This window comes from Echinops telfairi, unplaced genomic scaffold (assembly GCF_000313985.2).
Source record: "Echinops telfairi isolate 266 unplaced genomic scaffold, ASM31398v2 ScPeMD7_2;HRSCAF=8, whole genome shotgun sequence".
Taxonomy (NCBI): domain Eukaryota; kingdom Metazoa; phylum Chordata; class Mammalia; order Afrosoricida; family Tenrecidae; genus Echinops; species Echinops telfairi.
In genome coordinates this window covers 26995824-27010810 of record NW_022103898.1, presented here as the reverse complement: position 1 = coordinate 27010810, position 14987 = coordinate 26995824, and the positions used below count along the sequence as shown (strand labels likewise).

At 42.5% G+C, this 14987-nt stretch overlaps 1 protein-coding gene across 2 annotated transcripts in view; it reads left to right on the top strand.

The window, feature by feature from the left end:
• Positions 1 to 7511: 7511 nt before the first annotated feature.
• Positions 7512 to 14987, top strand: part of SLC17A8 (solute carrier family 17 member 8) — a 60206-nt gene continuing 52730 nt past the window's right edge. For both annotated transcript variants that reach the window (XM_045291996.1, XM_045291995.1), the window contains exon 1: positions 7512 to 7656. In XM_045291996.1, coding sequence (XP_045147931.1) covers positions 7556 to 7656 — 101 coding nt within the window. In that variant the 5' untranslated portion in view covers positions 7512 to 7555. The remainder of the gene's footprint in view (positions 7657 to 14987) is intronic.

Below are 14987 nucleotides of genomic sequence, written 5' to 3'. Positions count from 1 at the left end.
TTATGATTTGACCTTGGGTTCATTTTATTGCAATGTGTTGATGATTTACTAATTTCTAACTCTCAACAAGCTTGTCCCGAAGACAACGTTCTTTTGTCGGAACATTATGGGCATAAAGCCTCTAAGGAGGCTTCTTGTCACATTCTTGACAACTCCCGTCTTTTCTCCCTTTAGCACGGCATTACTATTGGTTGAGTTGTGAGGACTTTGGGTTCTCCACAGGAGAGTGGCCTCAGATGGCAGAATTTCCTTCTGTTGTGCTTGGTGTCACTGTTAGTCAGCACTGACTCAGTGGTATAAAACAGCAACCCCACCTGATGACCACCTAGTCAAAGCCTCTGTGACAGTGCATTCAAACGAACTAATCCAACTAGTGTTCCTACCCACAGCCTCTTAAAGGAAACTTAGGCATCTGGATACTCTTCTGGCTTCTACCCATTACCGGACTCCAAATCCGTGTCCACCCTTTAGCTGTCAGAACAGCAGCCCACTCTTCAGCTTCAAAGTCTGGCTTAGTTGTCTGGTGCTCCTCTCACACATGGCAGGCGAGGTGGGCTTTCACAAAGAGAAATGCGTTTTCTCACAGTTTCCAAACGCACTGCCATCGTGCCAGTGCTGCCTCATAGCGACCCCCTGTGGGTTTCCAAGACGGTCATTGTTTATGGGAGTAGAAGGCCCAGTCCCTCTCCTGCGGAGCTGCTGGTGGCTTTGAACCGCTGACCATGCAAATGGCATCCCAGTGCATAACCACCACACCACCAGGACACTAGAAATCTAAACACAGGCTGCTGGCTCTTGGAGAAAACTTCTTCTGTCGACTCCGAAGGAAGGACTTTGTCTCTTCAGAACTTCTGTCCTGGATGATCTTCAGGTGGCTTGGCATCTCTGTGCATCAGCTCTGCTCTTCTTGTTTAATCTCTTTGATAGCTCAATACATTGACTCAACACATACCCTACACTAGTCCTGTTTATTAATTAACAAGGACAACTCATCCCCAATAGGTTCATAATCTTGAGCACAGACTAGGATTTAAAATGCATATTGTTAGTGGACACAATTAAACTCATAATAAACTGTCAGCAGTCCTTGACACTTAAGAGTGATTATTAATGTTTTTTTTGCCTAATAGTGCCTCTCTGATGTGCTTTTCGGTATCAGTAATATAAGAGTATCTGAAGTTAAGGAATGGGTTGGAAGCTTCACTGGCGAATATTTTCTATAAAAAGGGAATGTGTTTAGCATGCTTCAATTTTATTGTATCTATGTTTGACGAATGGGTGAGGGTTCAGGGGACCCTCAATGGGGAGCTGATATCAGGGGCTCAAGTGGGAAGAGAGTGCTTTGAAAATGATGATGGCAGTGTATGTGCAAATGTGCTTGACACACTGAATGAATATATGGATTTTGATAAGATATTTTATTTAAAATACTTTAAATAAAAGTATTTTTTAAAAAGCAAACCTATTGGTGGAGTGATTAGAGATACAGGATTCTGGAACCTTACTGTTCCCAGTCTTAAGGGGTGACACGGCCTGTGGGCCAGAAACTATCAGAATACAGAGGATTTCTTTTTCAGAAATTTGACAATTGATCTTAAAATGTATATGGAAATTCCTAAGACCTAGGATAATCCAAATAATTTTGCATAGAACAATGTTGGAAGACATATATTTCCCCAAATTAACACTATAAAACTACAGTCATCCCCAAACAGAGTAACACTAGCATGGGGCATTCAACAGGATGGAATTAAGATCAAGAAATAAATGCTTGTATGTTTGGTCAGTTGATTTGTGACAAAGGTGTCATGGAAATCCAATGGAGGAAAGGACAACTCTTTTAACAAATGGTGATGAGATAATTGGCTATCCATCTGATGGATATAAAATGATAAATGCAAACACTTAATCTCATACCATAGGCAAAATTAATTCAAAATGGACCATAGGCTTAAAGGCAAGAACAAAACCAACTTTTTTGAATGGAAACATAGAAAAATTTTTGCAACCTCAGACATGGTTCATAAAAGAAAAAAATTAATAAATGAGACCTCATTAAAATTTAAACGTGTTTCACTTCTAAATATATCATTAAAGTAATGAAAATATAAGTCATATCTTGGGAGAAAATGTCTGCAAAACTATGTTTAATAAAGGATTGTTGTCTAGTATATATACTCATACAGCTCAATAAGAAGGCAAATACTGCATTAAAATTAGGCTAAAGATTAAATAGATATTTTACCAAAATTATATGTAAATGGGCAATAAACATGTGAAAAGATGCCCAACCTCATTAGTTATCAGGGAAATGCATATTAAAACAACGAGATACCATTTCACACCCACTAGAATGCAAATGGTGGATGTGCATGGTTGAAACACACGCTTGCTAGTGTGAATCATCTTGAAAGAAAGGCCTGATATTAGCTTCTGAAAATCAGCCACCAAAAACCCCATCAAGTCCAGCTCTACTCCGACACACCAACAGTGCGGCCATGAGTTGGAATCAACTCCACAACAACTCGCTTGGCTAGAATGGCGATCCTGACAGAGAGAGAGAATATAACGTGTTGGCGGGGATATGGGGAAATGGGAACCTGCATCTATTGCTGGTGAGAATGTAAAATCGTCTGGCAGTTTCTGAAAAAGTGAAGCATAAAGTGTAATATGTGCCGATGTATACAATAAACATATAATCCAGCAGGTGAAAACTTAGGTCCACGTGAAGACTTGCATATACACGTTCTAACCATCATATTTCTTTCTAAGAGCCAGAAATAACCCATCAATAGGCTAATAGAAAGAAAAAATTAGGTATGTTCAGACAGTGAAATGTTATCCAGCAAATAAAGAGAAAACACTACTGATAATGCTATGACACGGACAAACCTCAAAATCACTATAATAAATGGAAGAAGCCAGATTATACAAGATGATATATTGGATGGTTTCATTTATATGGAACATGATGAAAAAATAAATATATAGAGGCATAAAACAGGTTAATGGCTGTGTGGTACGGGGGCTGGGTGAGGAAAAAGGGATTAATAGTAAATATGAGGCATTTTATTGGGGCAATGGGAATGTTCTAGGACTGCTTCATGATGCTGGCATAGTTTGTTGAAATTACAAAAATTATTGAATTGTACGCTTGAAATTATATACAAAATGTGACTTTAAAAAGTAAGGGGGAGAGGGTGGGAGGAAGAAAAAGACAAGAGGACGAAGGAGGGGAGAAACAAGAGGAAGAATAAGAACAGGGTTGTTTGGATCTAAAACTGGGTTCTGCCATTTACCGGTTGTGGTATCTCAAGCAAGCCTAAATTCTCTTTTCTTTGGTGTCCTGGCAGTAAGTTTGGGAAAATAGTAAGTTGTCTTGACTGCTACAAAGGTTGGAAGTTCAAGGGCAACCAGAAGATTCTCAGAAGAAAGGTCTGACTCTCACTGAAAACCCTAAGGAGCACAGTTCTACTTGGCCACAGATGGGGTCCCTTGGAATACTGCCTCTTAGTCTATGGACACGATTCTCATGTGCACAGTGAAATGTTCTGGAATTCCTATTCTTCATGATGTGACCCATAGTTTGTTAGGATCCACCCAGTTGACTATCTGTATAACAATCAGAGTCAGTAGTACACATGTAAATACCTTTCTGGTATTCTCTGCTTTCAGCCAGACCTATGTGACATCAGCAATACCTCCCTTGTTTCATGCCCTCTTATAAATTCTGCCTGAATTAATGGCAGCGCCCTGTCGATGTATTGCTGTTACTGCTTTTGAGTTATGTTTAGCAAAATTTTACTTATTAATATTTAATCCTGGTGGTACAGTGGTCAAGCATTTGGCTGCTAACCGAAAGGTCAGTGTTTTGCACACACCAGGGGCTCCATGGGAGGAAGATCCAGCTGTCTGCTGCCAGAAGCAATGCATCCTTGGGATTCCTTTGGGCAGGTCTTCGTTGTGCTATAGTAACACTATGAGTTGGAATTAATAGATGGCAATTGGTAACTTAACCTACTGAGGATCCAGCTCTGATTCAGTTGAACAATTCAAGCCTTGGAGAAGCATCTGCCTGTTGGCTTATCCTCACTGGTCCTGTGGCAATGACTCCAGGAAAATCTGAGAGTCTCAAGTGCATGGCTTGTCAGTCATGCACAGACTGGGGGCTTAGAGCTGAAGAGCCCCTTGCACGAGGGCTGCTTGAGTTTGATGGTACCATTGATGGCGTCATCCGCTTGCTGTCCATCCCTGTGGACACAGCACAATAAGTGCTATTTTAACCCCAGTCTGACTAGCAATTAGGTTACACCAATTACATGTCAGACCCTACTGAGTAAAATAACAAAAGACTTGGAGACAAAGAGAGGGACTCTTAGCCTTTCTAGAGGAAGTCTTAGTGGGCCTTCAGGATCCCTAGAAGTTACTCAGATGAAGGACTGAAAACAGTTACCCAGATAGAAGGAACAGCTTGGACAAAGTCCCAGAAGCAATGGGATGAGTTCTATGAACTGCCAAGTAACAAGAACTAAGGTTCAAAGTCAGATAAAGGGTCTGTGATCACTCAGACAAGCAGTTGATAAGAAGAGAGCCAGTCTACACAAGACCACCCTCATTTCTGTTATCAATTACAGGTTTGGGAGGTTTCCAAACCCTCTCAGGTTTGAGAATTTACTGGAAGGGCTCAGAACTCATTGAGAATTGTCATATTAATGGTTATGGTTTATTAAGGGGGAAAGGATGTAATTTAATACCAGAGTCAAGGCGTGAACAGAATTTCCTGCTTGAGACTTGTTTTGGACTCAGTCCTATGTGCATATTCCCGTGGCTCTGGTATTAGCATTACTTTCCTTTGATCAATGTGAGCTGACACACAGAGAGTATTGTTAACCATGGAAGCTCACCAGCATCTAAATGTCTGGAGTTTTTTTTTTCCCAACATCAAATTATTTTAATATATTGAATAGCAATATAATTGTGTGCATGTGCTTTCTTTGATGGGAAAGAAATGAACATTTATCCATATATTTACTTTCTTATTATCTGTCAGAAGTAGTATAATTCATTTGAGTGTAATAAAATGTTTCATTTCCATAATGCTATTTATTAGATTTGAAAAATATAAAGTTTTTCTAACAATAACCAAAATAGAGAAGCAAATGTTAACTAAAGAAACACTAGACCTCAAATTACTTAAATGCTGGCATTTTTACTCTTCGTGTTTTCCTCATTGCTGTTGTTAATTGCGATTGAGTTAGCATTGAATTGTAGTTACCTGGTCCTTGATCATACTCCAAATCATCGGTATGTCCAAGTCCATTGCTGAGTCTACTATGCCAAACCACATAACTGAATATTATCTACTTCACTGAACATGATGCCTTCTCTCGTGTCTGGAGTTTTTTATTGAAGCTCCATCATGTCGGCATGATTGATTGCTCACATGTATCAGCTCAGCCTCCAGCCCTTCTGAGAGTTAACTGAAGCCACGTGGCCCAAAGTCCCGTCCCTAAGTCACATTGTTGGCCTTTCTGGAGTGGCCAGCTCCTCCTTCAGGTCATATGTTAGACTATCTCATGCTGAGAGGCTCCCAGGGAAACAAAGGCATGTCCATCAGGAAGATCATGTTGCAGAAGCCAAGGACAAAAGCCAGACCCCATTTTGGACTTGGCTCAATCCATTACTTCACAAGACCTTGTGTGACATGCTAAAAACCTTGGATTTATCTTGAGGGCCACAGAGTCAGGAAAGATGAACAGTAGGCTCACGGCTGGGTCAGTGATCTTCAATTTGATGGTCCCATAAGTACCCAAAAGAGCCCAGCAGAAAGGTGATCAGTTCAAGAAAGAGCAGGTTGTCTGCTCCCGTAAAGATTTACAGTTTTGAAAACTCAGGGAGCAGATCTACTCTGTCTTATAGGGTTATTATGAGCCATACATTCCAACTCAATGTAAAGAGGACCCAAATACTCATAACATGATAAATGGAGAAAAGTTTGAAGTTGTCAAGAATGTTGCCCTGCTTGGGTCCATAATCAATGCAGCAGCAGCAGCTGAGAGATCACAAGACATGCTGCCTTCAGTAATTATGCTGCACAGGATTTATTTCTGGAGTCTTGAAAACAAAGCCATTACTCTGAGGACTAAGGTGTGCCTGACCCAAGCCATGGCATTCTCCATTGCACACATGCATCCCATGCATGTGAATGTTGGGCATTGACTAAGGGAAACCTCAGAAGCATAGGTGCCCTTGAACTGTGGTGCTGACAAGCATAGTGAAAGTGCCGTGGACTACTGAAGGAACGCACTGATCTGTCTTGGAAGAAGTACCACTCGAGTGCTCCTTAGAGGCAAGGATGGGCAAGGCTTTGTCTCACATACTTTAGACATGTTGCCAGGAAGACCAGTTCCTGGAGAAGGACATCATGCTTGTAAAATGGAAGGGCCGTGCCAACGAAGGCCCTCAATGTGATGGGCTAACCCAGCGGCTGCAACAACGGGCTCGGGCGTAGGAAGAACTGTGAGGATGGAGCAGGACGGGCAATGTTGTGCAGAGGGTCACTCTGGGTCAGACCCGACTCGATGGCAGCTAACGGCAACAACGTGAGTTAGAAATAACGTGATGCCTGCGGGTGTTAGTGGCACGGAAGCACACAGAGCCCTGATGGCTTAGTGCCTCACACGCTGGGCTGCTGACCATCAGCTCAGCAGTTCCAATCCACTAGCCACTGCCCAGGAGGAAGATGAGCTTGTTGGCTCCCATGATTTACAGCCTTGTAAACACACAGGAGAAGTTCAGAATCAGAATCCACTCTAGGAGTTGGTGGCTATGCACCAGACCTTGAGAGACCCTGCTCTGTGAATTATAAATAGATGTTTGTGGCCTGGGGTTTGCATGTAGCTTCCCAAGGGCAAGTGTTCTTCTGCTTGGACCCACATCCCACTAGCAGTCTGGCTGAAAAAACGGTTTGGTGACTCCCATGAGGACATGACAGATATAAAGCGATGGCTGGGAACCTGGAGGACTTGTAAATGTTTAATAAACTTCTCTCTGGGTGCCTGCTCTGGCTGGGAGCCCGCTCATCCGCCTGAGAGGCTGAGCGGCAGGTATTGTGCTGGTTACTATAGCATTACCTTGGAAAGCACCGCTCAGTGCAGCCACAGCTGCGCGCTGCCAGGACAGGAGGGGGCGGTGGTCAGAGAGGCTGGAGACCGGCCCCCAAGGCTGGTGTGCTCTGCGGGGAGTGTGCGGAAACCCACGTTCGCTTCTCCGGCTGCAGCCTCGGGCTGGGAGGGAGGTTGTTCTCCGTGGGAGAGCAGCTGCCGCTGACTCGGGCTGAGTTGCCCCGCAAATCGCCTTGGCCTTTTTAAAAGGAGGGTGGTGGGGCGGGGGTGCTTCCCTCCTGGGAAGATCTGGGCTTGATTTCATCTCTTTATTGATCTGCAGTCTTTCCCACGGACTGTTTAGCGAGACAAGCGGTCCCCTCGCTGGAGGTGAGAAAGGATGCCAAGTTCTGAGACGGACTCTTAACCGCTCCAAGGTGGCCCCATTCAAAATGCCTTTCAAAGCGTTTGCTACTTTCAAAGAAAAACTTGTGAAACCTGGGAAGGAAGGTGTGAAGAACGCCGTGGGAGACACGTTCGGGATTGTGCAAAGGTAAAGTTTGAATGCAAACTTGGAGGTTGATTTCTGCCTAGCTCCCTGTTGTCCACGGCTCTGAGGTTTTGTCTTGGGCTTAAGACAAAGCCAAAACATTTTCATGTGGGTGGGTTGGATGGAGCCCCAACAGGAGTATGTCTAGAGGAAAAGAAGATGCAGCGGAAGTATTGGGGTGAGTTAGCAACATTCCAAATGCCCTGTTTGAGAAACGGACGGCATGCACAGTGATGGAGACATGGCCGATTGGGACACGCCGAGGGAGGGAATTTTTCATGTTAATTCCACGACAAGAGCAGGGAGGCTTCGGGCTGAAATCATTTCAAGAACTTGGCACTTTATTTTTCACTCTAAATGAAAAGGAAATGCTTGCCAAACACTATAGAAAACCATATGGACCGCTTTGGTGGTGTGGTTTTCAAAGAGGGGAATGAGTTACAAAACCGTTTAAAGAGGTAACTGAAAACCCCCGGACTCTTTAAAGCAGCAAATCTCATCGATGAGAGTGAGGAAATGGTAAATACTGTCCCCAAGTTGAGTGAGGTTTGCATCCAAAACAAAAAAAAAAAAATTTTTTTTAAAGTGAAATATGTTATTACTGGAAGGAGTTTGCCATCTGAATGAATGGATGTGACATTTTAACTTGTGGAATTTTATAAACCTAGGAAATGCTTTCTTAGGCTTTGTCAGTGAATTAATACGTGGCTTTTATGTACAAAGAAAAATGATTCCTTATCTCTCCTTATAAATAAATGTGAAAAATATACTTTACAAGCTTTTTATATGTTTGGATGTTTTTCTAATCCTGGTATTTTAAAAGCCCCCTGAGGTCTCCTTTAGTATTTTTATATGTGTCATCTCTTAAATGTAAAAACAGTTGCAATTAAAGAACTATCGCTGGACGCACGGAGCCTATTCTACTTGTTTCTAACACACACGGTCCATTTCCTGTCAGAGCACTTCCAGTGGCTTTCCTCATAAAAGAATTGGAGTGGATGCTTTATAAGTTCAAGAATTAAAAACAGAAAGACTTCAGACAGACCTACCCAGAAGAATAATGTATAGATTAAAACCTAGTTCAGTGGGGGCCGACTAGACTGAGCAAACATCAGAGGTGATTATAATCACTTTTCTCTTTCAAGAGTTTTCATCCTTTTTATTAAGTGGCCCTCCCTGTGGTCGTGCTGATCTCATTAGAAATGCAAAGAGAGAGCACAGTGACTTAAATGGCTTATTCCAGCGAAGACAAAGAAATCTGACAACGGCAGGGATAACAATCATGACTTTGGACCATAGCCATCAATACACACCCAGCTGTCTTATGTGACACGTATGTACACATTACACACACACACACACACACACACACACACACACACGTTGCTGTCTTATCGGAGCCCTAATAGTGCAGTGATTAAAGTGCTCAGCTTCTAACCAAAACGTTGGTAGTTCAAACCCACCACAGGAGAATGATATGATAGACTCCTTCTGTAAAGATTTACAGCCTTGAGAACCCTGTGGGGGAAGTTCTCCTTTGTTTTGCAGGATCAATATGAGTTGAAATCAATCAGACAGGAGTGGCTTTGGTTTGGGTGTAGATATATGTGCAATAAAAAATACTTGGGAGTTTAATTTCTAAATCCTAAATTAAAAATAATTTTTTTGAGCTTTAATTGTTTTTCAATAGAAGATTTCTCCTAAAAGTTGGTTTTGCTGTATTTGAATGGATGACCTATGTGAAGATCCTTTCATATATCAAAGGATTGATTTGCTTTGGGGATCTAAGAACATTATTAACTTCCAAGTTAAAAACTGAGCTGTGTGTTTCTGGTCTTTTGAACAACTTCCTCAGGCTTGCTCCACAGAGTAACAGAGAAATGGCTAATAGAATGCTGGAAATAGAGAATGCACTTAATAAATACCAAAGAGTCCTAGCAGCGCAGTGGTGAAGACCTTGGCTGCCATTTGAAAGGTCAGCAGTTCGAACCTACCCCTTGGCTTTGTGAGGGTAGAGATCAGGGAAGGCTAGATGATTTGCTTCCCAAAAGATTAAAACTGTGGACACCCCACAGGGGCAGTTCTGCTCTGACCTGTAGGATCAGTAGGAGCTGGAATCAAGTCAATGATCTACAACACCACCACCGACAAATAAATACGAGATATTATCAGTGCTGTCACAATTGCTGGGGGCCTTAAGAAGGGGGTGGGGAGACCCAAAACCACCCAGAACTGACTCTTGTCAGAGATCTCTAGAGAGAAATCATTGGCAGAGGAAAGAAAAAAAGACCTGGCTTGCCTAGCAATCCCTGCTGCTCCTTCAGCTCCATCACTGCAAGCTCCATCACTGGGTCCCTTGCAGGATTCCCTTTTGATGGTGATAATGAGAGAATTCTTCACCTCATGTCTGTGAGCGATAATAATACCAGGTATTTCACCAGGTAAGGATTAGAGATGTCCGTGGCCTATGAATTGCCTTTCCCAGAATCCGGGCAACTCCTTTTAAAGGTATTTCCTTACCCTGTGGATTTTCACATAATACCAGTTGACAGAATCACATATATATATTTAATCCACAAAGTGCTATTTTTTGTTTTATAAGGGACAGAGCATTCAGAAGTTATGGCGCCTGCTACTTTCTCACTTAACAGGCAGTGTAAATCATGGGTGTCTAAAAGCCTTTGAGACTGAGATCCTCATCTAAATGGAACACTTCAGACACTTTCTAACCAGCGCGCGCGCGCGCGTGTGTGTGTTGTAACAAATGCATAGGAAAGCTTCTGAGAGCTCACAGAGGGGCTGATTAGAGTCAAGTATTATTAGACTTCTTGGAGAATAGCCACCAATAAAAAGCAACTGAGCAATTCATCAGGCAAAGGTACAGTCATATTTTACAAGTGTAGACAGAAAAAAATGTAGCCATTGTCCAGTAGCGGAGCACATGGCATAGAAAGCATTTGATCTGAATGATGGTCCAGAGAATGAGAGACGGATTTGTTGATTTTATATGACAAGGTTGCTGATGTGTGTAAATGAGGGGGCTTCAAACGTTTGTGGAAACTTGGAATGAAACGATAATGGAATTTCTCCACAATTTTTTTGAAGGCCACTTGGTAAATACGAATGACACTTTATTGTGTTCCAGGCACTGTAAACTCATTCAGTTCTCCTAACAGCCCAACCAGGGAAGGGGATATTATCGCAAGCACAACTTTACAGGTGAACGATTTGAGGCACAGAGAGGGGAAGGAACTTGCCCAAGGTCACACCACATATACGTGGCAGATGTTCTGTTTTTGCTTTTTAACTTGAACAGTTGTATGGGCCTAGAATTCACACATCACTGGTTGTACATTTGTTAGATACGAGTTGTGCAATCACTGCCACAGTCCGTTTGAGAACACTTGCTTCACTCTTGTACTCACGATTCTTAGTTTGCCACTCTGAATGGTTGCAGTGTAAAGCACTCCGAGCAAGTCAGCATCTTTCCTCTTCCCATGTAGTTTCTTGAGAAGCAGCTACTTATTTAGGTTTAGGGGGTTATTTCGGCTGTAATGTAGCCATCAATCTCTGGACTTCATGGCAAGCATAGACCTTGATTCTCATTGGTTGTAGTACTGAAGGCTTCCTCCAGGGTAGGTGGAGGGTCAAAGAGATGGAACCTGTTGCGCGCCGACTGCATGTGTGCCAGATGTGCACTTTGTGCTCCCTCCAGGCAGTGGATTGGAATGGGACTCTGAGACCAGAAGAGTTTGGGTTCCCATTTTTTTGCAGCACAATTTAATTCCGGTCTCCATGACCTTGGTAACTTGGCTCCTGCTCTTGCAGCCAGAATGATTGTGCTAAAACAGAGTCAGATCACGTCTCTCCCCTGCTCTAAACGTCCACCCCTCATCCAGAGTTGAAGCCAATATCCTTTTAACAGTCTTCAGAGTCTTCCAGGATCTATAGGACCTTGAGAAGTCCCTCTGACTTCATCTCTGGCACGCCTTCTCCTGTCTTACTCCTCTCCAGCCAGCTGGCCTCCTTCCCGTTATTGGAATACTTTGGACTCATTCCTGATTTTATGCCATGACTGTGTTTTCTTCCACCTCTGTTCTAGGCAGAGCTCTGTAAGATATAGACCCTGAGATAGGAATGAGCCTAGGAGGCCTGGTGGCATAGTGGGTTATGCTTTGGGCTGCAGCAGTTCAAATCCATTTGTTCCTGTAAAGATTTACAGCCTCAGAAAACCACGAGGGCTGTTAGTTCTACTCTGAGCTAGTAGGTTGTTTGAGTCAGAATAGAATCTATGGCAGTGAGTTTTGAGGAGATGCGATGAGGTGAAACAGACTAGATAACCCCTAACAGCAATTGGATGTGATGTTTTATGAGGGAGTTATTCAAGAGAGAAATTTTGGCTGAGAGAGTAAAGCAGGATCAAAAAGGAGATAGAGTCGCACAAGGATGGACTCTCAGGAGTCCACAGATGCTTGATTAACCAGGACATCCATAGTCCTTAGGGACAAGAGGGAAACTGTTCATTTCTTTGCATCAGCTAGGCATTGGCTTTGGACTACTCTGGAGAGAATGGAATATATAACTAATGGAGACCACTTCTCCTAAAAGTGGGACAGCATCGAGCCTTTAGCAGCCAATACTCACCGAAGTTCTGGAAGTGTACTGACCTGATGAAGTGTATCTGGGGGTATACCTCAGTGTCTTCTACAGCCCACCCCTAGCAAAGATTTACAGGAAAGATTCTAGCAACCACAGCTCCTCTCATCTAGATTCCCCTCACTTCCAGCACTTCTGCTGGCCTGCCTGATGGGGTGATAGATGAATGTTTCCCACAACAGGAGGGTGTTAGTCCGGTTTGACTGGAGAAACAAAGTCGTAGACACTCATATGTGTATAAGAAAGAGCTTTGTATAAAAGAGCGATTGTATAGTAAGAAAACATCCTGGGCCAGTCCAGATCAAGTCCACAAGTCCTATATTAGCCCATATGTCTGATACAATCTATAAATTCTTCTTCAGACTCATGCAACACATGCAATGATGCCAAATTCAGGAAGATCACAGGCTAGTGGGTGGAAAGTCTTGTGGATCTGGTGGCAGTGAAAGCATCTCAGTGCTGGCAGGAGTTTCCACGTGGCTCCTCTAGCTCCAGGGCTCTGGCTGCATCAGTGTAGCTCCATCAGGCTTGCTGTCAGTAATGTCATGCAGGGAGTGAGCATGTGTCCTGCCTCCAGTGAACTATTTATCTCCCTAGCGCCTCCAAATGAGGTCATCAAACTGCAACCTGATTGACAGGCTAAACTTCACCCCATTCACTCTTAAGTCTCATATTGACAACAGATTATGTAATTACCACAGGAGATACCACCCTCTAGGAGGTACTGGGATGATCCTAAACTTTATCCTGGTTTATGGGCTATAGTATTAAAGTTTTTCATTCTCATGGGGGTGCTGAGTAATTTTTTTCTTTCTGAAACTAGCGTGGTAGGACAAATAAATTTGGGTACATTCTAGGTCTCATGATTCTAGGTCTACATTTCTGAGAGTTCTGAATCTCGGTTGCTATACCCTTAGGAGGTCCTGGGAAAGACAGTCTTAGGAGCTGATCTAGTGGATGACCCGAGTGTCAACATTTCTTCCTGTTCTCGTTCTGAAGAAACAGTTACAAGTCCTTGTGCGAAGCAGGACCAATTGGTGACTCCCTATCTTCTCTTCTGTTCTTGGAATGAAGTGTCCAAATTCATTGGGCAGCAATCATACCCACATATTTAAGGAGATTCCCTAGTATAAGTGCTAAGTGCTCCCTGATAGAATACTCTTCTTTGATAATGATGACTTCCAGACCCATGGAACCTGAATTTGAATAGATGGGATATTTCTCGAGTAGGTCACTATAGTGAGTGGGCCCACTACTATTTCCACCCCTTGTTTTTGAGACCCATGTATTCCATATATTGGAGACTTGTTTTTAAGTGCTGTTGGGTTGGTTATGACTCATAGTGACTGTGTGAGACTGGGTTGACTGGTTAAACAAATCCAGTAATACTCAAAAGTGTGTAAGAAAGAACTTTATATCAAGAAGTAGTTATAGGGGGCCCCAGATAGTGAGCCCAGATTAGCCTAATATTGGCGATTTGAGGCCACTCAGTTGTCTCCCATGTACTGAAGTGGGCTCTCTAGCAACTAAAACAAACAAACAAACAAATAAATAAGTAAGTAAGTAAATAAATAAATAAATAAAAGAAGTAGTTATATATAAAGAAAACATCCCAATCCAGTCTATATCAAGCCCACAAGTCTGATACTAGTCTGTAAGTTCCTGTGAAGACTCAGTAGCCACATGTAATGATGTAGAGTACAAGAAGAACGCAGGCTGGTGGGTGCAAAGTCGCGTGGATCCAGCGTCAGTAGCAGCAGGCAGGGCTCCTGCAGTTCTCAGGGTCAGTAGCACAGAGGTTAAGGCAGAGAGAGAGGGTGGTTCCCCAGGCCCTCCTTATGAGAAGGCTTCAGTCACATGGCAGTACCATCAGACTGTGACCTGATTGACAGGTTGGATATACCCCTACACTTATATAGCTTCAGTGACCCTATGTATAATAGAATGAAACACTGCCCAGTCCTGGACTATATTCACAGTTATTGTTATGCTTGAGACCTTTATTGTAGCTACTGTATCAATCCAGTTATTCATGAGTCTTCCTGTTTTATGCTTCCTTTCTACCTTAGTAAGCATGATGTCCTTTTCCAAAGGCTGGTATCTCCTGATAACATGTTCAAAATAGGTGAGACTTTTGAGTCTAGTCATCCTTGTTTCTAAGGAGCATTCTGGCTGTACTTCTTCCAAGATAGATTTATTTGTTCTTTTAGCAGTCCATGGTATTTTCAATATTCTTCACCAGTATCATACGTCAAATGTATTGATTCTTCTCTTGTCTTCCTTATTCATTTCCCAACTTTCACACACATATGAAGCAACTGAAAAAGACCTTGACTTGGGTTAAGCGCACCTTAGTTATCAAGGTGATATCATTGCTCTCTAACATTTTGAAGATGTCTACCTAATGCAGATTTACCCAATGCAATGTTTCACTTGATCTCTTGACTGCCACTTCCATGACACTGATTGTGGCTCCAAACAAGATGAAATTCGTTTTTGTTTTTTTTTTCTGGACAGTGTTCCCTTTATTGTATCGAGGGTTGCCGTGAGTCAATTTACTTGATAACACTGATCAATAACAACATACTTTAGCTATTGGCCTATTCAAAAATATTTTGTTTGCATCCATTTTTTATAATTATGAATACAATTGAATATAAAGATTTTTTTTCTTTTTT